Genomic DNA, 27,944 nt, shown 5'->3' with positions numbered 1-27,944 from the left:
CCCAGAACTCCATTTCACTTTTTAAATACACAGTCAAATCACCATTTACAAGAACGTACATCTACCACCGGTCAACTGACTTCTTCAATTTCACTCAACGAGTACTGCTGTTGTTGCCAGAACTCGTTGATAGTCTTGTTTCCAGAACTCGCTCCCACTGTGCGCGGTTCGATTTGATACGGTCGACTGTCCATTGCATCCCTTGCAGGCAGGCATCAACTATCTTCTGGAAAAATGGGGCTGCAACAAAGTCAATGAATCCAATTTGACCTTTTGCAAGCTCCATATTCTTAGATCGGTCAAACATGGGCAATACTTCCACACCCCTCTCCTTCTCCATGTCTCCTTGACGGTAGAACTCCTCCGTCACAGCCATTGCCCACTGACGGGAAATGTCGAACGGTTTCGTTACGTTAGAGATATCTCCAGCTTTCAAGATTATCTCCATCGTCATGCGGTGAAACGCTGCCTCGTCTGACGACTGGTCCGCCGCAGATGCAAGAAACGCCTCTAATGCACTTCCATGCTTCGCCATATCTGTCGCAAGTACACAATCAATCATCGATCGGAACGCAAGAGTACGCTCTGCACCCTCCAGACCACCAAACACATCAGATTCCGGATCAGAGAGGATCTCAACAGCAAGGTTGCAGTGATGCACCTCAAGAACAGAGGTGTTACCACTTGCGCTGGAAAGAATACCAAGTGGAGATTCTGTTTTCAGGTAGAAACTGTTGTTCAGCCCCATATGATCAAGATCATGCACCAGTGCGGTGATAAGCAGCACAAAGCACTCAAGCTCGGTTAACTTCTCATACACATTTCCCCTGTACAAGAATGTGTGAATGGTTTGGCATACATCCACAACATGGTAAAAGTTGTGATAAGGGACATTACGGTATTTCTTACGGCATTGCAGAATGAAGTTAAGAAGCACCTCGTCAGAGCAACCAAACTTTTGTGGAAGGCCGCTTCCAAGCAGTAGTCTGTATGCAATAGCAGCAGCGACATCCAACGGTTTATCTGTGCTTTCACGTGCTCGGAACAAGTCGAACTCAACATCCGTAACATCAAACGATGGAAGTTCACAGACCAAGACCGCTTCCCTTTCAACCTTCGTAATGGCAGTGACTCGTTTAACCGCACGTGAGGGAACGTTCTTATTAAACAATGTTGCTCGGTGTTCATTTAATTCCATCACCTCACGACCCGCCTTCACAGCGAACTCAAGCAGGTGAGAGTTGTTGATGGATATACCTGCAAATAAGGAAAACACACGGAAGGTCTCACGATCATCCTCGGTAAACACAGTCACTTCTCCAGACGTATCAAGCTTGTTCACGAGCTGCACGACAGCAAGGATCTCACCATTTAGTATGATGGGCTCGCACAATATGGTCTGCGTGCGGTATCCAAGTTGTTTGTCAACCTCACGGTTGAAGCGCGGATCCTGGTACGCGTCCTGAATATTCTCACCAACTCCAGATGCCGCCACAGTGCCCGCAATACCTTGGCCACACGGAAAACGAATCTCCTTACCAGCAACGCTATCTGCCATACGACTGCAAAGTTCGTTCCGTTCCTTGTCCACCAAAAACAAAGTAGAGCGATCCGCGTTCAGTAGTTTCTTTGCTCCGTGCAGTGCGTGGCGAACAATACCATCCACATCGCGGATATCCGTGTTCGAGAGAACAGTAACAACATCGAGAATCACGTCACTCTTTTTCTTCTCCTTTAAGAGTCGGTCGTTGATACGACAGTTACGTAGTGAGGCGCCAGCAAACATAGAGAAGGTTTGGAACAGCTCCTCGTCACGTTTTCCGAACACACGAGGTAGGCGCAATCCACTCTCAGTTGTCAGATCCAATTTATTAATCAGCTGGGTTACAGCCACAATCGTTCCTTCGTACATCACAGGCATGCAGAGTATCGTCTTTGTACGGTACCCAGTAGCCTTGTCAACCTCACGGTTAAAGCGGTCATCGGCGTAGGCATCAACAATATTAACAGTCTCACCAGTTTGCGCCACATACCCTACAATGCCTGTTCCCTTGGGTATGGAAACGACGTTACCATCCTCAAAATGCGCTTCAAGCTTGTCGTCTTTCACAAGGAAGAGACTGCAACGCGCACTTTCCGTGAGACTCTTGACAGTGTTCATGATAGAAGATGCAAGTACTGTTTCATCAAGATTGTCACGGGCCAACCTGGTCGCCATTTGCAACATAGCTTCCGCCTTCTCCCTGTTCCAGTTGATTCTCGCTTCCTCAATGAATTTGTGTGCGGTGCATGTCACAGCTCTTATGAGAGATGGGAATGATGGCAATTTCTCAAGATTTCCCGAAAAGCGGGGTACCTCAACACAACCAACCACAATATCTCCGTGGATCAAGGGTATGTAGTGAGCCCCAGCTATATTAAGGTACTGTTTAGTTACAACCGACTTTCCCACGGCTGTTGTTTCATCAATCAATGCTGCCGTGTCGTGAACGGGGTCGGCCAGAACGTCATCATTGGGGTTATGGTAATATGTACGAATCCCCGGGCACCCGGTACACTTAGTCATCAAATCGTTAAGGTACTGCAGGGCGTGTGTAATAGACGCACCGTGCGTCATTGTGTGCTCCATCATAGCTAAATAATCAACGGGGGGTGTTGCATTGCTTGTTGGAGTAAATCCGCTTTGATCGAGAACCTCAACAAGGATATCATAAGGAATACGTTTGATAAGGGCTGCCAGTCCACTTTTTTCGGAGGACGTAAAGCTGCGTTTCCCACGCTGATAGCGAGCGAGGATTGCTTCAGTGATGGCAAACGCCTCACAAAGGTGCTCCGACTCGTGGAAGGGTTCGCAGCGCTTGCTGCCAAAGGGCTTGTTCATGAACATGACGTAGTGTCCAACTGTGCACAATGAGTACTATGCTAAGAGAGTGAGATGTCCTCTAGGCAAAACAAAAGATTATGCTGCCGAGGCTCGGGAAGAAAAGGTAACAAATGCCGAGAGTTTAAAGAATTCAGCAGTTACAAACAAGTGAAAAGGCTATACTGTCGTAGAACACATTGAAATGTCGCACCGTCACAATCTGCTTCTACATCTCATAAAGCAGAGCAGTGGGAAAGGAAATTTCAAAAAAAAATGGTAGCGAATTGGAAGGGAGAGAGAAGGGCGGAATGCACGACCGGCAAGGAGAACCAACTTCCGTCAGTTCGCAAAAAAAAAAGTACAAATGCCATATGTCGGGACCTTCACACGTGAACATGTATTAATTGTCATCTTCCCTAACAGCCCGAACACCAGCACTCACCCGTACGCGCATGCCCCCAAGTAACATAATGCAACAAGAAAAGGAGGAAAACATAAAAAGTAATCATGAGAGAGGGAAAAAATGAGAGGAAATGGTTTATGTATCTATAATCGTTACTTCATTCTTTCCCTTTTTTCTTGCTCGTAGGGTTTATGTACGTCTCCCTAAGCAGCTGGTTAGCTTCTTTGCTGCGGAAACAGCCCGTCCGCTCCAGAACATCATCGTAGACAGACCTCCCAAACCTTGTTTCAGCCAGCAGCGTAGCGACATGAACATCGTTCAAGTGGGTTTCTATCCCGTACGTTTTGGGTGGCACGGATACCCCATCTGGGTAAAAGTATGAAATGTACGTCCCGTGGTCGGCAGTTCGACCAGCTTTGGCCCTCTCCAAATTGCGCAAGGCCTTGAAATACAGACTCTCACGAAAGCGGTCCGCTTCCATTAACATTTTGTACTGTATGGCTTCTTGTCCCTTCGGAGAATTCTTCGCTGTCACCAGACCACGGAACTGGGCAAATAGCCGTATGATATTAAAGGCGTGGACGTCAAATCCGGCGCAATTCGACGCACAATACTTCTCGAAAGAGGTGATGTCCTCCTCACCGATGGGTCGGAACTTGTTAAGATGAGTCCCCTTAAGGGATTCAAACTTTTGATTCAGCGCCGCCAAAGACTGCTGGGAAGCGGTGCGATTCACTCTTAAGACACGTGAGACGGCGATAAAGAGTTCCTTCCGCGTGGGTGCCACAGACTGAAGCATATCGGTAAAAGAGTCGAAATACCGCATATGCGGGTAATACCACGATATATGTCTCATTTGTTCCTTTGTTTTGTTTTCTATGTTAGTTGGCGGAGTTACAAACTCCTTGCGCAGCTTCTTTTTTTGATCTGGATTGAGTTGGGCCATTGTATTGCTGACCATGCGTGCGGTAAAGGTCTCGTCCCCTGCGCCTGCGATGTCCTCGCTCCGGTAGATGAGACGCATAAGAAGGTTAAAGTCGTTGAATGCCTTTTCGGTGTTCGGCACTCTCATGGCCCCTATTTCACGCGCGCGTCTATTATAATCATTTCGCTCTTTATTCGAAAGCTGTTTCCAGTGTGACGAAATAACTTTCATATTATCTTGACCCTTTTTCAGGTCCTTCGCCTTCAGCACACCCTTCTCCATCTGGAGTTCCTTGGTGAACAGAGCAAAGCCATTGATGCTGTGGCGAACGTGCGGACTGTCAATGAGAAACTGAGGCCTTCCGCTTTTGGCACAACAGCACCGCCTCATATCTCTATTCCTGAGACTCACAGGGTCTCTGCCGCAAAAATAAAAAAAGGCGAAAACAAAAGGAGAACGGGAAAAAAATCCGAAGCGATCTACAAAAACGAAGAGTGTGATTGTTATCCGTCCATCCACCTTCCATTGAAGGAATCAGCAAGCATGTAAGTGCGGAGGCACTTGCCCAACTGCACAAACAGCGGCATCCCGGGAGGAACATGCCACCGGAAGGGAAAGTTAATGTCAGATGGAGGAAGAGGAACTTTCAGGGTTGTTTTAATTTCGTTGCATCATGCCGCGTCACGCGTCCTCCTATCATCAATGAACAAAAATGTGAGTAAGGCAACAAAAGGAAGGGAAGCTAAGTCGGTTACCGTCATCGCAGACACGTGCACGCCTCACTCGCCTTGACTTCTACCTTTAGAACTGAGGCAATATACCCACGGGAAGTGTGCAAGGTACCACATGTGACTCCCAAATGAGGACCGTGAAAGAATCAGGTGGCGACTACGGTAAGAATGAACAAGGCCCGGTGATACGATAAAGTGGGGAAGACTCAACCTAAGAGTGTATTCACGCCCCACACTCGTGTCCTCCGATTTTAGCGCAAACACGTTCCAAATAAAGAGCCGAGTGCTTATGACAAGAGATGTGACAGTGCTGCCTCCCGACTCGTGCATCCAACTCGACCGATTGAAAGTATACCGCAACAGCGTCTGAAGTAATAGTGAACCTGCGGTAACGGAAACGGTGTCCCACAACAAGTGCAGAAAAGTGGCGTAACGTACCGGTGCCCCGGTCTGGCGATGCCCATTTTCAACTTTGTAAAAGCACTTGGGCGCATATATCTGACGTGCCGTTTCACCCAAGTGACCGTCAAGGAGCACCACGGAATTCCAGAAGGTAACTGCAGGGCACGGGTTCGTCAACCTCAGAGCATTGTCATAAGCAACAAGACCCGCATAAAATGGCAGGACGTAGCGTGAAAACGCTGTACGCTTATGTCTGCAAATCGGCATCACTAATAAAAACCCCACAAGAAAAGAAAAGTCTGCAAACCTATAGTTTATCTCACCCAGACAGTGATCTATAAGTCGCCACTCCACGGTCGTAGGTGTATACATCCGATGCGCCACAACATTCAGAAGTGCAAAGAAATCTTTCCGCCGTTGAATCTCCTCCCTAAGCGCAGCGCTGCTCACATCAGCAGCACTAATAAGCATAAAAAGACACAATAAAAAGGTGTCGCAACTATAGAGGCTGTGTCACAAGAAAATGAGTGGAAGGCAGCAAAATGAGAGAAGTTGCAAAAAGACCTCTTGTAACGGGAAACAGTGAAAAAGAAAAGAGGATAAAAGGGAGCAGTCCCATAGTTGCCCCCATGAACACTTCCGTAACGTGATGGAAAACAAAAGATGGAAAGTACAACCTCCCTCAACTGGGTCACCCCACAGAACCACACACACGAGGCCATCGCCAGCTTAACTGCCTCACGGTAACAGTTGGTTATCAATCAGGGTGATACTACTCCACAAGCTCTACCACTCCCTGCTGGATAAGCGATTCGGCCTCTTCAAATCCCAAAAGAATCTGTTTACCCTTGTAAAGGTTAATCACGGCTCCGGTGATGGAGGAAACGAACACATGATTTACCAGTCCCCTCACCTCCAACTGCTGCGTGGAAGGGGGACGCCACGTGAATGACCTAAGATCTAGTGGAACCGCAAACGACGTCATGTACTCTACCATGACATCATTATAATCCTGCAAGAATGTTCGCTCACACGGAGCTAACATGTTCGAGATTGTGTTGTCCCGGGCCTCCCACCATGACTTCGTGATCTGCGACTGTCTCCACAGCAAGTATGCCACCACGCAGCGCTTATCCCTCAAGCATTTGGCTTTGTAAAACCTCATGGCGCCGGAGTAATAAGGTTGAGAAGGATCAGCAAACGGGTTCCGTGAAATGGACTCCAAGTGACGAAACGCATCAGTCATGTTTTCCACAACAGTGTGTACCTTCCTCTCGTCAAGTGGTACTAAGCCGCTGCCGCTAACTACAAGTGCTCGTAGCTCATTAATAAGTTCTGACGATGGGTCAGCAACGTCCGCCATGGGAGACTGCTTTTTTTTTTTCGCCGTTCGGCGTTGAACCAGTAAAAAGGAAAAAAAAAAGGGCAACCATAGAAAAAACCGAGCAGAGAGACCGTTGAAATGAGTAAAGTTTCAACGCCCAAACACGGAAGGAAGCCAACAGAGTAGTGGCAATGATCAGTGCCTGATACTTCCGTACGAAACGGTATCGTCACTTTTCTGTTTCACCATTTCAGTAGCGGAACAAAGACAAATATAAAGATATATGGAAATAATAATAATAATAAATGCTTCAAAAATATATTTCTTCCATTCCTTCGCATTCCTGCTTTTCTTTACCCTTTGCACTGGATCGTTTTCGTTTAAACTTTCCTTCGCTCGACCATAAAAAAAAAAAGTATCTCCCACCAACCCCCAAATTTCCCAACCCGCTCACGCAGGGCACTCCACGCTACACATACCCATAGTCATTCCCTATTGAGGTCGTATTACTCAAATGGACAAAATCGGGAAAAGAGAAAGAATGAGCAGGCCGGGTATCGATGCCTCCGCATCAACGCACAGACTTGGGTTTGCTCTGGTGACTCGGGGCCGATTTGTTAGATCCCGCGCGGTCGTGGTGCGCACTTTCGTACTCTTCAGCCAAGGCTTCAGCCTTGTCCTTTGGTGGCACGTAATCTTCGTTGCCCTTCGGTGGCATATTGTTTTCACTGCCGATGCTGTAGAACCTCCGCCGGATTTCTCTGTTTTTGTTATTTGCCTGGTACGAGCCTCCAGGGGGATGATGAAAAAACAACTTTTTCCTTAGCGAGTTGCTTGCTTTCGATTTTAAAAGTGTTGATAGGCGTGGGAAAAGAAAAGATTGCCTCTTTTTTTAAAAAAAGGGGGGAAAACAAACAGCAAGCATAGGCGCATAATATAGAGCAACTTGGTGGCTACGATGACACAAAAACCGAATCCCTCACAACCACTTTTTCAGCCCTGTCCGTTACCATCACCTAGATAATTCAGTATTCGCAAAGACGACAAGTGGGTGAAAAACGTCGGTCACGGGGCAGATCCCTCGTTAGCATCCATGTACTTCCGACGTCGGGGTGTGATGCGCCTACACTGAGCTGGGTCGAAACCAGCACTCTGAGAATCTGGTAGAGCCCAATCAGGTGTAGGGCGCAGGTAACCATCGGCTACAATCCGCGGCCGAACAGCAGGATCGAGCACCATGGCATTGAACTTGTCAAAATCGATCCACGTGTGCCAAACACCATCAACTTTGAAGCGATTTTGCGCCAAGAGAATGCACCCAGAGTGCTCGTGTACTGATGCCACACTATACTCCTTACCATCGAGTATAGTCTCACACAAGCGAGCGGCGTATGCCTTCAACCCCTCCCATGTGGGAACATTCTTCATCCTCAATATGCTCCTGTCATTCCCAGAGAACGCTGGTGTTAACCGTTTCAACTCAATAAAGTTTGGCCGACCCACCTCGAAGAGAACCTTATACTCTCGCAAGTTGTCCTCACTCATATTGAACCCATCGATCATCGTCAGGCGAAAAACGGTTCTTTCCCTTCTTTGATTCATGTAGAGGACACTTTGGTTAAAGCGATCCCAGTAATCAGCGAAAACTGGTCTGTCTAAAATCTTCATCACTTCCTTGTTGGGTGCGTCAACACTCAAATACAACTGTGTGACGGTCGCCAAATTCTCCACTGCTTCGGGGAACTGACCGTTGTTGACAAGAAACGTAGAAATCCCCTTTGTGTGGAGTATGTGAAGAAACTCATTAACTTTGGGGTATAAGATGGGCTCCCCCACGAGAGAAAGGGCACAGTGCTTGGGGTTCCTTGCTTCCTCCAAGCTTTCAGCCGTTACACCGGGCATACCCTGCACCTCATGAACAAGGGTTTTGTGGCTGGTCAACATCCCCTCGACAATGTCGTGTGGGTTATCGACTTGCCATTTCCACTCTGTCGCTGTAGGATTAGTATTTAATCGCCAGCAGAACACACACTTGTTGGCACATGCCATGCTGGGTGTTGCCTCCATGCAGCGATGGGACTCAATGCCATACATCGTCCACTTGTAACAGCCGCCCATTCCACGCATCATTGACTTCTGCCAGCGGCATAGTTTCACTGCACTGTGGCTACCGACCAGACTGTACATTGAACCTAATGTCTCCCGGCGCTGCTCCGAAAGCATCGGGCGACCGGCTTGCTTGCACTTGTTCATCCTTACCCAATCACTAAGACGGCGACAACAAACCCTTTCCTCCCCCCCCCCTCTCGTCAAAGAGCCTGTATCTCAGCGACGGAAAACATCAGAACAGTAATAGTGTATTGTTGTTGTTTTGCTCGGGGCCCGGAAGCAGGTGCATGCAGTGGCAGCAGCAGCGCTCACAAAAAGAACATGTTACAGAGCAACACAGGTGGGGACACACGAATGGAAAAAAAAATGAATCACCTGTTCTATGTTACTCATCTACAGTGCAAGCACAGAGAGAGTCGCAAACCAGTCCAGTGGCACAACCAAGTAGCGGGATGAAAAGTAGGTGATCACCCCCAGAGCTATCGATATAGGAAGTGCCGGAAGAGCCGTCAACTTTTCCTTGAAAAGCACCAAGAAAAGCAACGTACCAACTAGGCCGAATAAGACAGCAATCACCGACATCAACCACGGAATAAATGAGTAGCTCGCAGCGATTCCACACAACAAACTGTAGAAAATGAAATCGCCAAGCCCCAATTTAAAGGGAGTGTCGCCAAGAAGCGAGTCCAGGGGAGACGGGGGCCGCTTCCGGGGTCGCTGCCTGCCTCCCTCTTGCTTTCGGGCCCTGGCCGCAATCTCAACCATCTGCGCATCCTCTCCAGGGAAAGAAGTTGCAACAATAATCCGGGCGTCACTGTCGTAAACAAGGGCTGGAATGGGTCGGTTGCGCTCATCAGCAGCCTCCACGAGCATACGAAGCGGTCCGTACGGACATAACACGGCGACTACATCATATATCGCAACCGCTACGAGCAAGCACCAAGTGGTCCAGGCGGGCAGGGACGTAGCAGACCAAGCAACGATAACCGATATGGCAATAAGGTACACCTGCGCAACCGTCGGATGCGAATAATAAAAGATTGATACCAGGCCAACTACACCCGTGTTCCACAGAACCAGAAACATTGTAATGAAATCATACGGTATTTGAAATCGGGTAAGTACCAAATCCAAAAAAACCCACATCGTGATAAAGAGGATTGACCCCACAGACACACCCAGCCACACGTAGAGAACTATTTCGAACCCAAACTTGTACAACGCCAACATAATGAACGTGAAGACCACAATAAGCGCAACAACTGCCAGAGCATTAATAACAGACGCCTCAAATACCTGCAGCGAACTTGACTCGTTTCCGTGCGGTTCAACGATGACGAGGGAATTTTGCCGTTCCCCAATGAGACTTGACAGGTTAAGTACAGACCACGTCACTAGCATCAGTGTTATTAAAACGGGAACGAGCAGCGCTACGGCCCGTTTACCGAGAATGTGGCTCACGCCATCTGCGGGTACCCTGCTCCGCCTCATCGATAGACAAGCAGATTAACGCAGGTTAAGCTTCTTCTAACTATGGAAAAAACAAAGGCAACAACAGAATAAGGGAAAGTCAGTATCATAGCCAACGACAATGGTGACAAGGGGCCAACACAGAATAATTTGCTCGCACAAACGTGCAAGCCAGCAGATTTAAAAAAAGGAAAAGGAGTGTGTTGCGCTATCGCTGCGAGGGAACAGCTCGAGAAACCTTCCATCGGAATCCCGACGATTTAGTCTTGTTTTGCCCTTCACACCAACCGTCGCAATCGCAACGCGCTATGACATTCCCCTCATACCACCACATTGCCTCTCTTCGTTCTCACACAACGGTAAAAAAAAAAATAAGGGAAACCCGTCATCTCTCGCAACATCTCTTTTCGCTAGTGCGAAGTGGGCACCAGCGCGCCCGGAGACTTGAAGGTGAGGTACAAATACACCGGGTACGACATCCCTAGGAAAAAAATTCCAGCGGTGACTGCCACAATAACATAGAAGGGCACGAAGCTCTCACTGTCCTCAAAGGGAACACGAACGTTCATGGTGAAAAGGCCCGGGATAATAGATATAGGCATGCTAACAAGCGTCATCATCGTCATAACATTATTCAAGTAGTCCATCCAATAACAGCGCTGCAGTAACCGCATTGAAACACCACTTACAAGGCCCATGCTCGACATATTGAGAACATCACGACCCTTCCGCAGCCTTTCAATAGAAAGAATTAAACCGGAAAGCATCCTTTGGTACCGAGCGGCAACACCTACGGCAGAGGATATGAAAGTACGCTTCACAACAGGAAGAAGAAGTCTCTGCAGCACGCGCTCCTTGGCGAAATAAGATGCCTGCACCCGCGAGAGACTGTGCCGAAGATCATCGATACGTCGCAGCAAATCCAGCTGATCACACTCCGAGGGTTGGATTTCGAGAACTAATTCGTTGACGTTATCAACATCAACAAGTAACGATAGTAGCTCCTTTTGATACTCCTTGACAAAACCACTTATTAGAGAGCATACGGCCGTGGGAACTGGCGCCCCATACGAAGCTGGGGACTTAACAAGCATTTCCATGTGCGCCTTCATGTCCTCAAACCCCGAAAGAGGTTTACGATGCATCGTGATAAGAAACTGCTCATACGCAATCAGTGAGACTACAACAGGTTCATCATCCTCAGGAACGCTAGACTCTGATGCAGCCCCCTTGGCGGCGATGCTAACCCATACGTAACCGCAAGACGGAAATATCTCCACGACCTCCACTCTATTTTCACTACTCCGTACCAGCTCGCTCGTTTTGGAATGGATGGGAAACGCCGAGAGAACCTGTCTCATCACTTCGTCGCTCTCCGTCTCAACTTCAAGCCATGCAAAGTCTTTCGGCTCAGTGCGCTCGGCGGAGCTGGTCCACAAACGTTCCACGCCAACCGCATCCTCACACAGCTCGGCAAGAGACGGGGTAACTAGAGTTGTATATGACTTGGGAACGCCAGAGAAGGACCGAAGTAATGCAATGACATCATTCAGTTCGGTAGTGTTCCCCACCTCGATGACATCAGAGACACCATTACGTCTGTAAAGCACCCGAGACCTGCCGAATTCAGACACAGTCATGGCATCCACTGGACCCTAAAAATTCCAGGTGAGGCCTAGTGCGATGCCCCTGCGCGCCACGGACGATGAACGAAGCTCCTGCTTCCAGCTTACGGGCGAAGGGAATAGGGGGGGGGGGAGGCACGGAACACATCATAGAGCAGTAGCAGCAGTGAAGGGGGATTTACAATATAACGCAACAGTAACTAACCCAATCCTACACACCGGTAAGCCACATCCTTACTTGCAACTCTAGCGAGTGCTAAATATTTCTATTCACCAGACGAATGCAGTTCCGAGTCTTAGGCTCAGATGAACAGCTGCCTTTACGCAATGGCCCCACAAGCTGAGACCCGTGGTACCATCCTAAGCCCTCCCGGTACTCGCGGCTCCGTCTGGTGAACTTCGGGTGATTTATCGCTTCAGATCTATAATACGCTTCCCTTTCCTCCTTGCTCAGGGTAAGAAGGTACTGATTTTTGCCAGCGGTGGCCGCTCGATGGCCATCATCAGAATGGCAAACTGTTCCAACGGGATCCTTCTGAGCTTTATTGGCATCAGGTTTCTTTGCTTCTAAATCCCAACATAAAGCTGCCAGTATCTCTGGACATCCAGTTGATCTATCTAACTTCTGGCAACGGCCGCTTAAGGCCGTTTTGCTCAGTTGAGCATCGTATTTTTGGGTGTCTATGCCCCGCAAGTGTCTTGTTGGCCGTGAATCCTCGGCAAGTCTCGGAGGTCCGTGGATAAAGGGCTTAAAGCTCGTACCCCCCGCAAGTTTCCTCTTTTCTTTCCTTTTCATTATTTCCACGCTTTTCTGAGTTTTGGCTGACTCAAAGGGAGGGGGGTTCCCCTTGAACCCGACCTTGCTTCGCTCAACTAACCACCCAAGGCGGTGCAGCAGTGCGGCAGACTCATCATCCGCGGCCATGGTATCTGCTCTGTAGTTTACAAACAAGAAAAATATAGGTGCACGAAGCATGCGTGAATGTATCTACACAACTTTATAGATGTGCATGCGTGTGTAAGCATAACATAACCCAATGAGGGAGTCAGTGGAGAGGAGTGAGTGAGTGAACACCTATTTGCTGCGTTCCGTGAATACTATTGCTAACGACACAGTTAATAAAGAAACTTCCGAAACGTTAAACGCGACCTCCTGCTTTCGCTCCATCCCCCCTAATCTTGCCAAAGCAAGAATCACAAACCCTCTCAGGGGAGGCGCTGGAACAACCAGGTATGGTAATATGATTCGCGGAGCAGGAACTACAAACCAACTTCCCACAATTATGACAGTGGCGGCGACGCCTCCAGAGGAAGAACGCCCTTCTACAGACTACGCAGGTGCTAAATAGGGAATTGGGCTCCCACTCAACGTTCCTCACCCAAAAAGGGGTCACTTCCTTCGTTGCGAGACCATCAAAATCAATACTCACAAAAAATGGATGATTTTGCACCTCTTCACGACCGGGTCGTTCATCCGGTGATTTTGACAGCAACCTGTGTATCAAATCCTTCGCGTCGTCGTCTAAGTCCTCGGGATACTCGGGTTCCTTTTCGAGGATACTCTGTATAAGAAAGTACTCCGTTGATCCATCAAAAGGACGCTTGCCCACCAGCATGTGGTATAACACGCAACCACAGGCCCAGTAATCAGAAGCAGTGCAAGTGTAGTTGTTCCGTAACAATTCAGGTGACATGTAAGGTGCTGTACCACAAAATGTCTTCGCCCTGCCTTTGCTACTGTGTTCACCTTCCGGCCGTTCGTCAACCGAGCGACACACCACCGCCGTACCGAAGTCAATGAGCCTGACGTGCTTATCGCTCATCAGCATAATATTTTCGGGCTTTATATCTCTATGTAATATTGTTATTGACTCAAGGGGGGCATCAGGAACTCCGGGCTGTGTGTGTTTCGGTGCATGATGCAAATACCATATAGCCGAAAAAAGCTCGGCGAGGACGTGGCGTGCAGCCTCAAGGGGTATTGTTCCCCACGCTTTGATAGCTTCGAGTAGCTCCCCCCCGTCACAAAGTTCCGTTACGTACATAAGGTCCTGCGGACCTTGCATTGAGGCGTGGAACCGGACAATGTTGGGGTGGCTGCACATACGAAGCATGCGGGCCTCTCTTATGGCCACTTCTGCCATGCGCCTCTTTTCTTCATCGGAGGGAGCGGTACAGATCTGTTGCTTTGAAACCACCTTGATCGCATAGCGCCGTCCGGTTGGTACGTGGCTGGCTGTCACCACCTTACTGAAGGATCCCGCACCAAGAGCTGATCCGAGCTCAAAATCGGCCGGCACCATCCGGGACACTGACATGTCTCCCCAGACAATGACCGACGGCAGCGAACGAGCGCCCCACAGCTGCAGTTCAGACACAAGTCCGGTACCCTCCCCGCGATCGAAACTGGTTAAAGCACAATAAGAATAAAGAAAAGGAAAGGTGGGGACCTCGAAAGAACCCCTGGGAACACGGCCAATTTACATATCGGTGCAACAGATGTGAAGAATACGGAGGCACAAAAAAGCACACGGCATTCAAGACCTATTCAAAGCATCCGGAAGGCACATGCGCTATACGACACCTCGTCCGAACTGCATATAAAAACGTAGCCGCATAAGCTTTTCCTTCTAAATGTGAAGTGCCCCCACGGGAGTGTCCCTCGCGCATTTGATTCCCAGCCATCGACTGTACCAAGCAAGAAAAAAACACTAAACATAACCCCCATGGGCCGAAAAGAAAAAAAGTTTTATGCCGTTGGCACCCTTCTATATAACTACCATTTTTCTTGGTGAATGACAATTCCGTGATACTCGGACAAGAAACTGCACCTCGTGTGAAGTCGCATAATTCCGTTACAAGCCGTCAGCCGTAGTGTCCCAGTTGTCGCGTTCATTCTGGTCTCCAGCTTCTCTAGACTCGTCACCAGTGAGCTGCCTACTGCCTCTGGGGTCATCCAGTCCGCAGCAATCAGCCTGCATCCGAGCCTCCCATTCCTCAATAGCCGCTTTATCACGACGTTCGGTTCCAATTCGAAGCCCAACCTTTTTAGCCTTGGCGGCGATATCCTTAAAATAGTCCAGTACGACGTCATCCCGCAACCATTGCTTATACTGTTGATAGCAGACCTCCGAGGTGATTCGTTTGATAGTCCTTTCAGTTGCATAAGTGAGCTCGTGAAGGCAAAAAGCCAGATTGCGTGCAATTTGCCGCTTTTTGGTTCCGCGCTCCGAATATGGTTCAAACCGTTGACACAAACGTTCTATTAGTGATTCTGTCGGTTTATCGCCCTCAACGCGCTCAAGAAGCGACCGCATCGCCAGCTGAAACTTATCAGCTGGTACGACGTGGCTTAGTTGAACAACAAGAGGAGGAATTAGGTTCCCCGTCCTCTCTTTTTCCTTCAACGCCAGGTTCTGCACGAACGTTACCGCGTTGCTAGCAATTGTTTCATTAGGATCAGCCACAAGCCTCACTATGATATAAAGGTGATCTCGAATTCGGAGCATTTCCCCGAGAACAAGGTGGGAACACACCTGAATCGTTACCGCACGCACTCTCACATCAGCATCGTTAAGAAGTTTGAAGAACCCCGTTGTTGGCACCTTGAGATATGGAGAAAGAAGATTCGGGTGTACACAGGCCAGATCCCCCAACGCAATGACTGCGTTCGTCTTTACAACCCACGATTCTCGTTTGTCGGAAACGATGGTGAAGAGAAGATCTAGATGCTGCTCACAGAACTGGTCACTCACAATCATGAGCTCAGACATAGTCATGACGGCGCAGACCCTCTCTAGAGGGTTACCCACAGACCGCGATGCCTTTTTCCGACAGACATCAACAACATCTTTGGAGAGACGGTGCCAGATTGAACCCTCAGACATGATAGCCTGCTTACGGCGTTGAGCTAGTTCCTGGATCGCGTGCCTTCTGTACTCGTGAGAGCCCAAACCCAATTCCTTGTGCATAGCGTCAGCATCACCCACAACCGACTGCTCCGTTGCTGGCTTCTTAGCCATAGCTTCGACATCGACCCTTTTCAGATGCTGGCGTTCTAGGCAATCAACCGCAACGAGCTGTTTCAGCGCTGTACGCCCCAATACAAAAAAAAGCTGAGCCTGAGTATTAACATCAGCGTCAACTCTTTGTGCGAGATACTCCAATACATAGATATAAACAACTGCGGGAACTTCGCATAGGCGATGAACAGCGCTAATAGCTGCATCGGCCACGATTAGCCATGAAGACAACGTAGTTGTGGTTCTGCACAAGTGAAAAACCAATTGCTCAAGAATTACATGCTCACCCGGCGCAAATTTGGACGATATAGGCTGATAGTGTGGATCCTGACCTTCAACCTCGAGACTCTTCAAGCAGTACGCCAAAACAACGTTGTCCTTCATAGTGCCCGACTTCAAAAACTCCACAACGCTTTCTTTTCTGGATACCAGTGCGTGCCAATCATGCTTGCAGACAATGCTGAAAAGGCGCATAGCTATTCGCCTTTCAACGAGAGTGGCACCGCCATCGAGTGCACCGCCTGCGATCCCCCACAGAGCGTCTATGAAGTGGCCTGAAATGAGTCGCCAGTGGGGAGGGTTCGTTCTAATGAGAGCGAATACTCTATCAACAGCGCTGATGTCACCCTCCTTTGCACCGCGAAGAAAGCTAATCAACTTATGAGCACTGGCGGTGTTCTGCACCGCTAACGATGTCGTTGACCTTGAAAACGCGTTGAAAACAACATCTACGAGGGCGTCTCGCACAGCGTACTGAATCTTGATTTCCCCTTCGTAAACCATTACCAGTACGCGAAGAAAGGCTTTTTCAGCCTCATCGATCCGGTGTCGGTTACAGGCAACCACAAGCTTTATAGCCTCGATAGCATCTCGCTCAGTTCGGCTATCCAGCAGGGACGTAGCATGCGTTAGTGATTTTGCTATCAATTTAGCGAACTCCATTGATGCTTCAAAAGAGATAACCCGATCAATCGCAGACTCTTGCTCGCTTGACATCTCTATGGGAACGGGAACGTCTCCCGTTGCCTCTTCAGCCAAACCACTAGCTTGGGGTTCCGTAAACGTAGAGGACTTTCTCACGCCCTCTAGACACCTCACATACATTTCCACGGACTCAAAAAGAACCTCGGCCGCAGCCGTCGCCTCACGAATCTTCTCTTCTAGCAACGATGGACTCAATACACTGCCGAACCAGCTCTTGTTTAATATCGATACGACGACCTGAAGGGCAGAGTCCCTCACAAGGTAGTTTCTGTCTTCTAGTCTGCCGACAATAGCGCCCGTTAGCGGTAAGCGGAAGCGTTTTGGGACGGCTCGAGCCTCCAACAACTTCTCCCACATGTGCACAACGTGATTACGAACATATGGATTACAGTCCATGAGGCGACACAGCAGCTCGGAGAGATAGCCATCACGGATCTCCTCCTCACCTTCGCCGTTACAGTTAGGCCCACTGTAACGCTGAATAACCATTTCAGTGACACAAGTGATGATCGACTTCCTTACTTCGTAACTTTCGCTGTTAATGGTTTGCATCACAATATCGGACATACGTGATGTTACGCTCACGCACCTCCTCGCGACTTCACTGAAAAACAAAGCAACATTTTTCGCAGCGGATGGATCACCCACAACATCGTAGAGGGCGACACCAGCAACGCCTTCAATAAGCGCAGTGACTACACGGCCTGCGTGATTAGCAGACGCACCCTCATTCTCTGTTTCAGCGACGAATCGCGTGAAGAAAAGGGCGGTTACTTCAGACTTCAACACCAGTTCGATCATTGGAGAAACAAAATCATTGGGCTCAATTGAACCTCTGGCCATCATCTGTGCAGATATCTTGGAAAGAAGAACCACAAGCGCACCGGACACGGACTGTACATCGGCATGAATATTGCACTTTTGGGTGATCATGTGAAGTAGCATCCGCAGCATGAGAGTCAGCATAGATTCTTCTATGAGTTCCCCTGTCCATAGTTGCAAAATGTCCTGTGAAAAAACATCTATAAGTGCAGAAAGGGCCTGTTCGCGGCCATCCTGATCGACTCCACTGTCATCTTCACCTATTCCTGCCTCTTGATTACCCTTATTCCGCTTTCGTTTTCGCCCCGTCCTCTGGAATGAAGGAGACATGCCCTCGTCGTCATCTATACCCGGTGCCGTGGACAGCAAGGTATTGCAAAGAACAAAAACGTACATTTTAATATTTGAACGCAAACACAAAAGCAGAGAATCTCTAAAACCATTTTCGGCGTTCCTCCTCAGATATGTCACGCATATCTGGAGAAGTTTCTTCAATCGTTCGGCAGATTCATGACATATTTTGTGTCTTGCACCTCTCGTGACAGCAAAACTTGTTTCCTTGTCCTCCATGGCCTTTATATACGTGAAAAGGGCTGCGAACAGCTCCGGTTTGGAAAAAAGAGCTGTCGGTGACTTCTCCCTGTGAAGACTGTCAAAAAGACGTGTAAGATCATCGAGCTGCTGCCGTGGAGGGACGTCAAAATCACACGGTTCACTGATGTGATACTGAGTCACGCCAACTTTTTCAATATTTTCCAAGTCACGGGCATAGGCTGGGACAAAGAACTCAAGGAGATCGGACATCTCACACCCAAAATACCTACCGAGACGAACCACTATTAAAGTAATAAATTATTGGCGACTCGTTTCCCTATGAGTCCTAAGCTCGATGTCCCTAAATACATGATGGTGTAAATAAAGCAAAATAGAAAAGAAAGGCAAAATACGAGGTCCAAGGGACCAATTTTTCTTTTTTTTTTTAAGGTATCATAAACGTCCTTTGACCTACAGGCACAGTGAACGGAACACATAGGGGGAAATACACATAAATTTTTTTTTTTAAAGCGACTGCAACGTAAAATTTCTAAACAGTTTTGATTTAAAAAAAAAAGAAAGTAACGTTCGATCCTTCCAAGTACGTCAGAACCGAGGGCAGCAGAAACGTCATAATTACCAGTATTTTTGTAGCGGCAACATACCGTAAACAAATGATAAACATTAGAAACTAGATAAAAACATTTTCCAATAATCCCCCACTTCGTCCGTACCTGAGGAAAACATCAGTAGCTCGGAAACCTGACGCAAGCGCTCACCCAACTACAGAACAGTACCTACCGCAACACTTTCCAGCACATCAAGAAAAGGGATGGATGTCCCTGAAGACCCGTCTATATTTTTTTTTCACTTATTCCGAATATCAATAATTACACACTGATACGTACGTGACAACAAGTCCATCAAAATTCTAGCAAAGAGACAAATTTCAAAAGAAAAAAGGTAGAATGACATTTCTCTTCCCCACATAGGCAAGTACAACGAATCACAACGACGATCACAAACAAAAGGAAGCAGAGTGTCATGTGTCTTGCTATTCAATTGAGTTATACACCACTACCAAAAGGAGGTGCAGAATAGGTAGAATTTTTGTAAAACAACACTTGGCAGAACAATCTTGAGGTATCTGGTTTCCAATCAACACCTGACAGCACTAACCAGAATATCTGAGCAAACAAAGCGCACTTCATCGTCGTCTCTTTTCTCATCTTTGTTTTTCCCTGTGTGGAAGCCAATTTAGTAAAGAACACACCCTAATAAACGAAATCGGAGAAGCGCTGGTGACAGAACGATAACAAACAATGGAGATATCCTCCAACTGCAATCAAGTCGGTAAGGCATAACCCTTTTTCTAATTAATAGCCCGGTCAACTTCACAAAGCCCTTGCACTCAGGAAGGGGAAGAATACGCGAATTATCTTGACCAAAGTGGCCAATACAAGTCTCCTTACGTTGGTTGGTGCAACCAATATGAAACACAGTTTGTGGTTCATAATCTGAGTCATAAAGCCACCGTACATTAAAACAACCGTTCTTTTCCCCAACCCGCACATAGGGTTAAACACGACACTCGTTGGAAGGGGCTGAGAGGGGATATATTGCTGTGAATGAAACAAAACGGGGCAACTCATCCTCTGAAGATTGAACAAATTGTGCCCGGGCCACCTTTCGGGCAATATGTGGGGCATTGTAAAACTATGAGCCGCACTACGAAACAACGAGGATAAAACAACATCATTCCTTTAGTTTTCTCTTGAGCAAGCGCACAGACCTGCTTCATAGACTACACGTGATCGGGGAAATATTAATCTAAATAAAAGGTCCTCCTTAGGGCACCTTGCTAACAGATCTAACGTGATGAGAAACAAAGGGGAAACGATACAAACATGGGCACCGCCCGGCTCAGACCGTCGATCGGCCTTACCTCACATGTAATTAGGCCACTTCGGGAAATACTCAATATTTTCCAAGTCATCAAAAGATAACCTCACAAATTTATCACATTCTTTTCAAGAGAGTTGAACAGTGACAAAGATGTTGTCGTCAAAAAAAAAAAAAAAGATCCCAATCCTTATTTTTTTTTCCTTGAAGAACCCTTCGGCCACTAGAAAAGTAATAAAAAAGTTCACGTCAGCCTACCGGAATTAAGGTTTCTTCCCCAATTCATATTCTTTCGACATTGTTGATGTAAAAGAAATGCCCTACCTCGTTGGAATATTAGTGGATTTACTCTCTTTTTTTTTCATTGCAAAAAGCATTTTATGAGTGGTTCAAGTGTAAAAAACGTTTTTCCCCACTGGTGTAGTCAAAAACAGAAGGCCCAATGAGTAAACACAGAGTAAATAAGAAAATTTTCAAAACATCACGGCGCCCACAGTAAGCAACTAACGGAATAGTGCCGTCGGAATATCACTGCACCTTTACATTTAAATACGGTCGATTGCCTTCAGTGTGATCTGAAACTTTTTCGATACTGTGAACGCATCCCTCCTTTACTGAACGATACAATTTACACCCGCTTTATTTCAGATTAACATTTTCCACACGTGCAACCTATGATAAGAGCGCAGAAAATAAAAAAACAAGCGACATCCTGTGTCCCCATACCCATGCACGCCAAAAAGGGGAGGAAATCTTTAAACATCACGAGCGTTTGATAGAAGTAAATAATATAAACCGAAGCTAGCGTGTGCACGCCGCTCTATTAAAAGGGGGGAAATTTTAACCATTTGAAAACATTACCGCACACAGTACACGAGTGGTTGCGCACAACACGACCTTCGTATTACTACAGAAAATAGAAGCTATGTACATATACATGGAGACTCAAGCCCACACACTTAATATATACATACATATATGTGTGCGCGGATGTATATATGTAGACCGGGAAAATGAAAGCAGTAATCGAAACTTACATTTCGGACACGTCTAATTGTTCAGCTCAAGAACGCAAATCCCTAACATAAATAAACCATAAGATGTTTTCAGTACGTAACGAATAACCGAAAAATATTTTACTTTCCTCCGAAAAGCTTCGTACAAACTTACCAGCGAGCTTAGGGTTGGTTAGAACGCAGAGAGGGGAAATCATAATGGCAGCCGTGCACACAGTTAACTGTATATTCATCCGCAGCTTCCATCCACAGGATTTGAGTTATAGAAACCATACAACCGAATTGCGACACGCCGCTATCAAGTGCTCTCGTCACCAAAAGGCAAAAAATTGGCAAAAGGAGGATCAATGAAGTGATCCTTTTCTTCGAACAAAACTCTATTGTACTCAGGAGTACATACAGTTATATTTGCTCCTATTATTTATCCGCTGTGGTCCAAACAGAATCTCTCCCCCTTATACAATAATACACCCACTTATTTGTTGACAAACAGTTCTGGTCGCAAAGATAACATAACACTGACCCGTCGCCGTTTTCCTTTTTTTTAAGTCAGGCGAGGATTATCACCCAGATTAGAACAAATGACAACACATTCCACCTCCCGGGGGAATCATATAAAATATAATACAAAGCGAAAGTTGGTCCTTTAGCAAACAGCAGGTGGCTGCTAGTTCACAGGGCAAGTTACCAACCCTCACCACATATATATGTGTAGTAGTGACTTGACCAAAAATGTCACAAATCTTCTGAGTTTGACGAAGATTCCGGGCGCAAGCCCACCTCCCGAAAAGCATACGCTTCGCGTACACCAGAACCTCTATTTGTCAAAAACAAAAAAAAAAGTGATTCAAAATCAAAAAAATGAACGGAAACAACACCGCAGTAACTGAAGTGCATCACCAGTCGGGAAATCGGCACGGCACCCCACGCGAATCTTAGCCCGGTACACTTCGAAAAGATACGATAACTGCGGGACCCCGAAAGCGCGAAAGACGAGACGAGATCTTCATCGACCCTTTGCGTGAACACGGTACTTCGGCGTCTGTCAAGCAAACGAACATATCGCGTACTCTTTTTCTTTTTTTGTATGAAGGGAAGTCAGCGACACATTGCTCAGCGAATCCCGCGCAGGCAGGCATGCGCGCGCGAGCAACACACACACACCAGGAGGATGACCCGACGTAGCAGCGTGTCTCCACACACACACTTCTCGACCGGCAGTCTCGCTAGAAAGAACAATAACACCAAGGGGCAATCTACCCAACGCCGCAGAACCCCAGAGGGGCACGCACCGCCCAGATGTGTGCACCTCAGGGAGCGCACACTTCCAGCGAAATAACAACCACATTACCCCCAGAAAGTCACACTCGATACCAAAAAAAAAAGGAAAGGAAAAAATAGCACGCACCTCGATAAATTTCAACACAGCGGAACAAGGCACCCACCAAAACCACAGTCACCACCGAGGCGAGCTCCCGAACGAAATAGGTTCGGCCTCATCCCGCAGAGAAGGTGAACGGCTCGGCAAGCCTCCCTTGGAACACAAACGCCACTCCACGGCGTACCGGACCGCGGCTGTGATGACGGGATCATGAAAGAACCACTGCCTGTCTAAGTCCAGTGGCTTTGTTCACCTGCAGAGCCACCTTGAGGGGCCGCTCTCACACTCCTGCTAGGCCTTACCCGGCAATCGGGACAAGACCGTTCGAAGCCCGACAAGAGGGGCATAAGAGTCCACTCACTCGCCCCTGTGTCGCCGCGGGTAAGAGACGGTTTGAGGAAAAATTATTCGCTGAAGGCTCCGCCAATACCGTGGAAGGAAGTACTGCAGCTGCCGTACAGGCAGGCTTAGATGGACTGTGGCGAGAGGCCAGTCACCCCTCCCCCGTTTTGCCACACCTTTCGTGTGAATGGAGGGAACGACTAATCCCTCGGAACTCCATGGCACCGGTTTTCCTCCGCTATGCGGCGGCTCTCATTACACACGGCGGATGCGAGAGGAATGCATACCACCCACCGGGAACTTACTGCACCCATTTTTTTCCCTGTGTGCTGTCGATCCGCAGCTTGAGACACATAACCAGGGGGGAGTGCAGTGCAGGGGTGAAATGGGACTCTTTTTTGGCACTGTCGCACGGAGTGCGAGCCCAGCAAAATGACCCGGGTCGCTTTTAGACCTTCTCTTCCTGTATGTGCGCAGCCCCGAGTCTCCTCTGCAGTGACGCCGTAGAAAATTTTACTTGTGAGGGGGGGGTTAACTTGCTGGCTTGTACGTTTTAGGAACGCGCGGAGGTGTTATGCACGAAAGTGTTAACCGTCGTCGTTGGGCGGCTTTCCGTTTCGTTTTCTGATAGAGTCTGGGGCTGAGCGTTCTTCCCTGCTGTTTCACTTCATCCTTGCTGCCTTCTGCAGAACGGGAAAATGGGGCAGGAAGTCGGGGGGTTGCCTTTTTGGACCTCCATTCAAAGAAAAAAGGGGGAGATAACTGGGGGGTGTCGCTGTGGTCGTGCCACATCTCTTGTGTAAAGGGGAAAGTTGGGGGTGCTTGCGTTTAGTGATGCCCACATCCGTATACGAGGACTAAAGTTGAAGTTAGCGCGCGCTACGTCTACTCAGCCCTTGGGCTTTTAAGCTGCGTGAACCGACTTGATGAAGGCGTATTACTTGTGCGTCGTTTTAAAGTGCTATACCGATACGATACATGAAAAACATCTTTTTTTCCTAAGTGCTCAAGGGTATCTGCATGGTCTGTGCCAGAATGAAACCATGTAACGTACAGCAGCTCCGTACCATCGTATCCCTTTCCTTCTGAGTCATTGGCGAAGCCCCGTTTTGGGTAATTGAATACCAACTTGTTGGGTTGTTCAGTTAAGTTCGTTGCCCCAGAAGAGTGATTTAAGCCCTTGCAGTTGTGAGGTTGAGCAGGCGCTTTTATTTCGTGTTGTTTTTTCCTTGGCTCATACATATCGTGCATGCATTGCTGTGCATTCATATGTAAATGCCATGTTTGGAGCCTTACGGAAGTTTTACCCAGCCCTAGCAGGTACGGCCTCGTTGACGGTGATGCCTCAACAGGACCACCAGACTTCTTGGGGTAGAGGGTCGTTCTACATAGCAGTGCTTCTATTCCGTGACCGGGTATCCATGTAGAGTGTTAAATCTGTTTGTGTGTGAGAAAAAATAATGTTAACGCACAGTATCTTTCCTGCATTTTGTTGAGCCTTGAGTATCCACATTAATTTAGTATATATCACTGCGATATGGTCGCTATGTGTGGGTTTTTGAAGCGTTGTTGCCGCCCCGGTGATGAACTTGGCGCACGAGTAAGATGGAAAGTAAAAAGGCACTAGTATTGTAGCAACGATTGTTCACATCTGATTTTACCCAGTCGAGAAAACCGCCAATGGGCATCATCGGATGCGTTTGCGTGCGTCGTTATGCTTCCATGAAGAAGTGTAATGCGGTTGCAGCTTAAGGTTTTCTAATTTTATCAGCGCCGATTGTATTGAAATCAATGCATTTTTGTTTCGTGTGTATTTGATGGCATCACCTTTCGTTGTAATTAACAACGTTTTAACGAGCTTGCCTTCATTTTTCATGTAACAGGAGGATTGAAGATGTCCCAACGCACTGCAGTTGGCACTACAGAAAGCTGGGGTCTGGTTAGCGCATGCTGTAGCATTGTCACCGCCTACATTCAGCCACCTGGGAATCTTTTGATCGACGACTCAGTACGTTATATCTGGTTTACCCCGGGCGCTGCCGGGAAGGGCACGCACCCCTTCGTGGAAATGTATATTCACGTTTATATTTTGTTGTTGTTCTCTTCACTTAGATTTGATTAATACGAAAGCAGGGCTGTTCAAAATACCGTTGCTTTCATACTGGCCGACGGGCAGTTGCGGTTGCAGTGTGTTGGTTTGTTGGTTGCATCCATACGTACAATCTGCACCTACCGAATTATTTTTTTTCCTGACACGTGTATCCCATGACTTGGTGGTACAGGTGGTTCCAAGCTTTTATTGGTTGAGCGTTTGGTATTTTCGTGTGTATTCATTTTTTTTTCGATTAATTTACGTTGTGGGAAAATTTTAAATTGTATGACCGGTTAAATGAATGATCAATATGAGCCGAACATAATGCAGAAGAGGTGAGCCACGGTAACCCCGAGGGTGCGTGAAGGAGCTCGTTGGTCTATTTGAGTGTGGAAGAAGGAACTCTGTTATTCCGGTGGAAAGGTAACTAAAGTATTTAAAGAGCTTTTGTTTTGACATGAGGGGCTAAACGAAACACTACAGCCAAGCTTCTGTCCGTTTTTTTTTCCTTCTTTGAGGATTGATGTGCTTTTAGTGGCTGGGTAGACGTGTGTGTGTGTGTATGTGTGTGTCGTCCTCGTTTCGGTGAAACACCGAGTGAAATGTGCGGAGGGCAGTTGCTGTAGCGCGTGGGGATTGCCTTACTTTCACAAATACTTTGGGAGCATTTTCATTGTCCTGTCAGTTAGTTTGTGCGGCTTATGAACCGTGATCTTCATTATTTTGGGGCCTTTTTCGTCAGCCTCCAGCAACATTTTCTCCGGAAGAGCGTTGGTGTATACCGGTGTTTGTTGAAACCTTGCACGTGGTGCGAAAACTTTTTCCGTCACGTCGGATGAATGAGTTCAAAAGCGCGCTTTCCCTTTTGGCTGCCACCTTCTTTCATTTAAAAATAATAATAATAATAATGATCCTGGTATTTATTTATCTATCTATGCATTTTCACCTGCGCACGTTGGAAGACTACTTCTGATTAATCGCAAATTTATTGGGGAGGTCGTTACCACCCTTAGAGGAAGCTTGTTGCTTCAGTAGACACCGCGACACCGGAGGAGGAGGCACCAAAGGTTCGTAACTTGTATCTGTTCCGTAGTTATCTCTAGTAAAGTTGTCTGCATCAGTGGTAGGGAGTCTGCAATGCTTGAAGGAAGTGATGCGAGTGTTGGGGGAGATGTTCGCCCTTGTTGTGGAGAAACGAACCGGTTGCGTGTTGGCAGTCTACGAGCCACTGGGAGTGATGAGCTGCGTAGCTGCCATCACCTCATCCTCACGGAAAAAGTTGAAAGGGAATCTTTGCGTTTTCTCCGCTTGTGCACTTCCATTCAGACACTGCGCTTCGAGGGCGAATACCCTTTCGCTGACTTAAGCCCTATTCCCGAACTGAGGTCGCTAGGCGAGTTGTCTATTGAAGAAGCACCGAAGCTGGAAAACTTCGTTGGCATTAAAAATCTTCCCCAACTGAAAGCACTGGAAGTTGCTGAGGCCCCAATTAGGGGAGGATGCTTGCAGACCCTAACCGCTGGGTGCAACCTCGTAAAACTCTGCCTTGATTCGTGTCCCTATTTGAAGGATGTTTCACCTCTTGCTGAGATGACAGCATTGGAGCATCTGGCAATATGTAAGTGTGTGGGTATTGAGACGGGTATCGGTAGTCTTGGAAAGTTGCCGGCACTTCGCGAGCTGTATTTGATAGGCACCTCGATGAGGGGCAACTCTCTTCGTGGCCTAGGCGCCACCACCAGTCTTTTGAATCTCTGTATAGTTTCGTGTGGTTGTCTAACGGATGTGCTGCACATCGCTGATGTTCAGGTTCTGAGACAGCTTACTCTTGAGTCATGCACATCTCTGGAGGAAGGTGTTGGGAAGCTGGGTGGTTTGCCAGCGCTATATGAACTTGATCTAAGTTATTCCTCCATTGTGGACGTTTTTTTGCAGGGTCTTTCTTCAAGCCGGAGTTTGGTAAAACTTAACCTTTCCTGGTGCGACCAGCTAACTGACGTCTCGCCCCTCGCGGAGCTGAAGACCTTGAAGTACCTTAATCTCCAGTCGTGCGAGGCTGTGGTGGCAGGTATTGGTGACCTGGGTAAGTTGCCAGGACTCTACGAACTTGATTTGAGCTGCACACCCATTACCGATTGTGCTCTGCGAGACTTGTGCTCAAGTCGGAGTCTTGTAAGACTTGATATTTCTTCCTGCGATAATCTAACGGATTTATCAGCACTCGTAAGCCTCAAAACGCTAGGGGAGTTAAATCTTGACGCGTGCACAGAGGTGAAACAGGGTATTGGCAATATTTCTCAGCTTCCTGAACTCCGTAGACTAGATGGAACGTGTTTGCCCATCACAGACGACTCTCTGCGGGATTTGAGCGCAAGCCGCAGTTTGGTGGTGCTTTGCCTCGATACGTGCATGGACATTACCGATGTATCTTGCCTCGCTGCAGTGAAGACGTTGGAGGAAATTAGCCTCAACTCTTGCCTGTCAGTGGAAAAGGGTGTGGAAGCGCTTACGACTTTGCCACGGTTGCGTTCCGTGAACTTGAGGGGTGTCAAAATTGACAGTGAAGTCTTATCGGAGCTCCAGGCGAGGGGAGTGAATCTGCTTCGATGATAGCTATTCTTCTGATGCTTTTTCGGTTCGGAGCGCTGAGTGCACCACTTGTCACATAGGGAAAATATGTGATCCACCGTTGTTGTTCACCGTCTCTTCGGATGGATGTGTGTGTTTCCCCTCCGTTGGCCCTTGATGCGGTTTTTCTTTCTTTTCTTTCTTATACACGGACGCGGAAAAGATCTTGTATGCGGAGTTAGTCGTAGCTGAGGTACCCGCTATGCGACCGATAAACGCACTTATTGGGCTGCACACACCGGGTGTCCCAATTTGTCTATTTCGGGCACCGCCCTCCGCTGCTTCGTTCAACAGCTCCGCCAAGAGGCTGCGTATTTGTGCGGCCCCTGAAGGATGGAAACCGCTAAGGCACCTCACCCTTCTTCTTAG

At 47.7% G+C, this 27,944-nt stretch overlaps 14 protein-coding genes across 14 annotated transcripts; 1 reads left to right on the top strand and 13 right to left on the bottom strand.

Annotated features, from left to right (window-relative positions):
• Positions 1–94: 94 nt before the first annotated feature.
• TbgDal_IX2700 (cAMP-specific phosphodiesterase, putative) lies at positions 95–2,887 on the bottom strand (the record flags this gene model as incomplete). The annotated part of the gene is made up of 1 exon (XM_011778163.1): positions 95–2,887. The coding sequence occupies one exon, from the start codon at positions 2,885–2,887 to the stop codon at positions 95–97; it is 2,793 nt and encodes a 930-aa protein (XP_011776465.1).
• A 536-nt stretch (positions 2,888–3,423) lies between these two features.
• Positions 3,424–4,581, bottom strand: TbgDal_IX2690 (hypothetical protein, conserved; the record flags this gene model as incomplete). The annotated part of the gene is made up of 1 exon (XM_011778162.1): positions 3,424–4,581. One exon carries the CDS (start codon positions 4,579–4,581, stop codon positions 3,424–3,426), a length of 1,158 nt encoding a protein of 385 aa, XP_011776464.1.
• A 389-nt stretch (positions 4,582–4,970) lies between these two features.
• TbgDal_IX2680 (hypothetical protein, conserved) lies at positions 4,971–5,795 on the bottom strand (the record flags this gene model as incomplete). The annotated part of the gene is made up of 1 exon (XM_011778161.1): positions 4,971–5,795. One exon carries the CDS (start codon positions 5,793–5,795, stop codon positions 4,971–4,973), a length of 825 nt encoding a protein of 274 aa, XP_011776463.1.
• A 301-nt stretch (positions 5,796–6,096) lies between these two features.
• Positions 6,097–6,687, bottom strand: TbgDal_IX2670 (hypothetical protein, conserved; the record flags this gene model as incomplete). The annotated part of the gene is made up of 1 exon (XM_011778160.1): positions 6,097–6,687. The coding sequence occupies one exon, from the start codon at positions 6,685–6,687 to the stop codon at positions 6,097–6,099; it is 591 nt and encodes a 196-aa protein (XP_011776462.1).
• Positions 6,688–7,219: 532 nt separating this feature from the next.
• On the bottom strand, positions 7,220–7,366 carry TbgDal_IX2660 (hypothetical protein, conserved; the record flags this gene model as incomplete). Its single annotated transcript, XM_011778159.1, has 1 exon — positions 7,220–7,366. One exon carries the CDS (start codon positions 7,364–7,366, stop codon positions 7,220–7,222), a length of 147 nt encoding a protein of 48 aa, XP_011776461.1.
• Positions 7,367–7,713: 347 nt separating this feature from the next.
• On the bottom strand, positions 7,714–8,901 carry TbgDal_IX2650 (radical SAM domain protein, putative; the record flags this gene model as incomplete). Its single annotated transcript, XM_011778158.1, has 1 exon — positions 7,714–8,901. The coding sequence occupies one exon, from the start codon at positions 8,899–8,901 to the stop codon at positions 7,714–7,716; it is 1,188 nt and encodes a 395-aa protein (XP_011776460.1).
• Positions 8,902–9,150: 249 nt separating this feature from the next.
• On the bottom strand, positions 9,151–10,248 carry TbgDal_IX2640 (presenilin-like aspartic peptidase, clan AD,family A22A, putative; the record flags this gene model as incomplete). Its single annotated transcript, XM_011778157.1, has 1 exon — positions 9,151–10,248. One exon carries the CDS (start codon positions 10,246–10,248, stop codon positions 9,151–9,153), a length of 1,098 nt encoding a protein of 365 aa, XP_011776459.1.
• A 389-nt stretch (positions 10,249–10,637) lies between these two features.
• Positions 10,638–11,867, bottom strand: TbgDal_IX2630 (hypothetical protein, conserved; the record flags this gene model as incomplete). The annotated part of the gene is made up of 1 exon (XM_011778156.1): positions 10,638–11,867. The coding sequence occupies one exon, from the start codon at positions 11,865–11,867 to the stop codon at positions 10,638–10,640; it is 1,230 nt and encodes a 409-aa protein (XP_011776458.1).
• Positions 11,868–12,108: 241 nt separating this feature from the next.
• Positions 12,109–12,828, bottom strand: TbgDal_IX2620 (hypothetical protein, conserved; the record flags this gene model as incomplete). Its single annotated transcript, XM_011778155.1, has 1 exon — positions 12,109–12,828. One exon carries the CDS (start codon positions 12,826–12,828, stop codon positions 12,109–12,111), a length of 720 nt encoding a protein of 239 aa, XP_011776457.1.
• Positions 12,829–12,991: 163 nt separating this feature from the next.
• On the bottom strand, positions 12,992–14,170 carry TbgDal_IX2610 (protein kinase, putative; the record flags this gene model as incomplete). Its single annotated transcript, XM_011778154.1, has 1 exon — positions 12,992–14,170. One exon carries the CDS (start codon positions 14,168–14,170, stop codon positions 12,992–12,994), a length of 1,179 nt encoding a protein of 392 aa, XP_011776456.1.
• A 537-nt stretch (positions 14,171–14,707) lies between these two features.
• TbgDal_IX2600 (condensin subunit 1, putative) lies at positions 14,708–18,484 on the bottom strand (the record flags this gene model as incomplete). Its single annotated transcript, XM_011778153.1, has 1 exon — positions 14,708–18,484. The coding sequence occupies one exon, from the start codon at positions 18,482–18,484 to the stop codon at positions 14,708–14,710; it is 3,777 nt and encodes a 1,258-aa protein (XP_011776455.1).
• Positions 18,485–19,608: 1,124 nt separating this feature from the next.
• On the bottom strand, positions 19,609–19,923 carry TbgDal_IX2590 (hypothetical protein, unlikely; the record flags this gene model as incomplete). Its single annotated transcript, XM_011778152.1, has 1 exon — positions 19,609–19,923. The coding sequence occupies one exon, from the start codon at positions 19,921–19,923 to the stop codon at positions 19,609–19,611; it is 315 nt and encodes a 104-aa protein (XP_011776454.1).
• Positions 19,924–23,740: 3,817 nt separating this feature from the next.
• Positions 23,741–24,124, bottom strand: TbgDal_IX2580 (conserved hypothetical protein, unlikely; the record flags this gene model as incomplete). Its single annotated transcript, XM_011778151.1, has 1 exon — positions 23,741–24,124. The coding sequence occupies one exon, from the start codon at positions 24,122–24,124 to the stop codon at positions 23,741–23,743; it is 384 nt and encodes a 127-aa protein (XP_011776453.1).
• A 1,960-nt stretch (positions 24,125–26,084) lies between these two features.
• On the top strand, positions 26,085–27,557 carry TbgDal_IX2570 (leucine-rich repeat protein (LRRP), putative; the record flags this gene model as incomplete). Its single annotated transcript, XM_011778150.1, has 1 exon — positions 26,085–27,557. The coding sequence occupies one exon, from the start codon at positions 26,085–26,087 to the stop codon at positions 27,555–27,557; it is 1,473 nt and encodes a 490-aa protein (XP_011776452.1).
• Positions 27,558–27,944: the final 387 nt, after the last annotated feature.

This window comes from Trypanosoma brucei, chromosome 9 (assembly GCF_000210295.1).
Source record: "Trypanosoma brucei gambiense DAL972 chromosome 9, complete sequence".
NCBI lineage: Eukaryota > Euglenozoa > Kinetoplastea > Trypanosomatida > Trypanosomatidae > Trypanosoma > Trypanosoma brucei.
The sequence above is the reverse complement of the archived record's forward strand: the minus strand, read 5'-3'. Positions and strand labels throughout refer to the sequence as shown.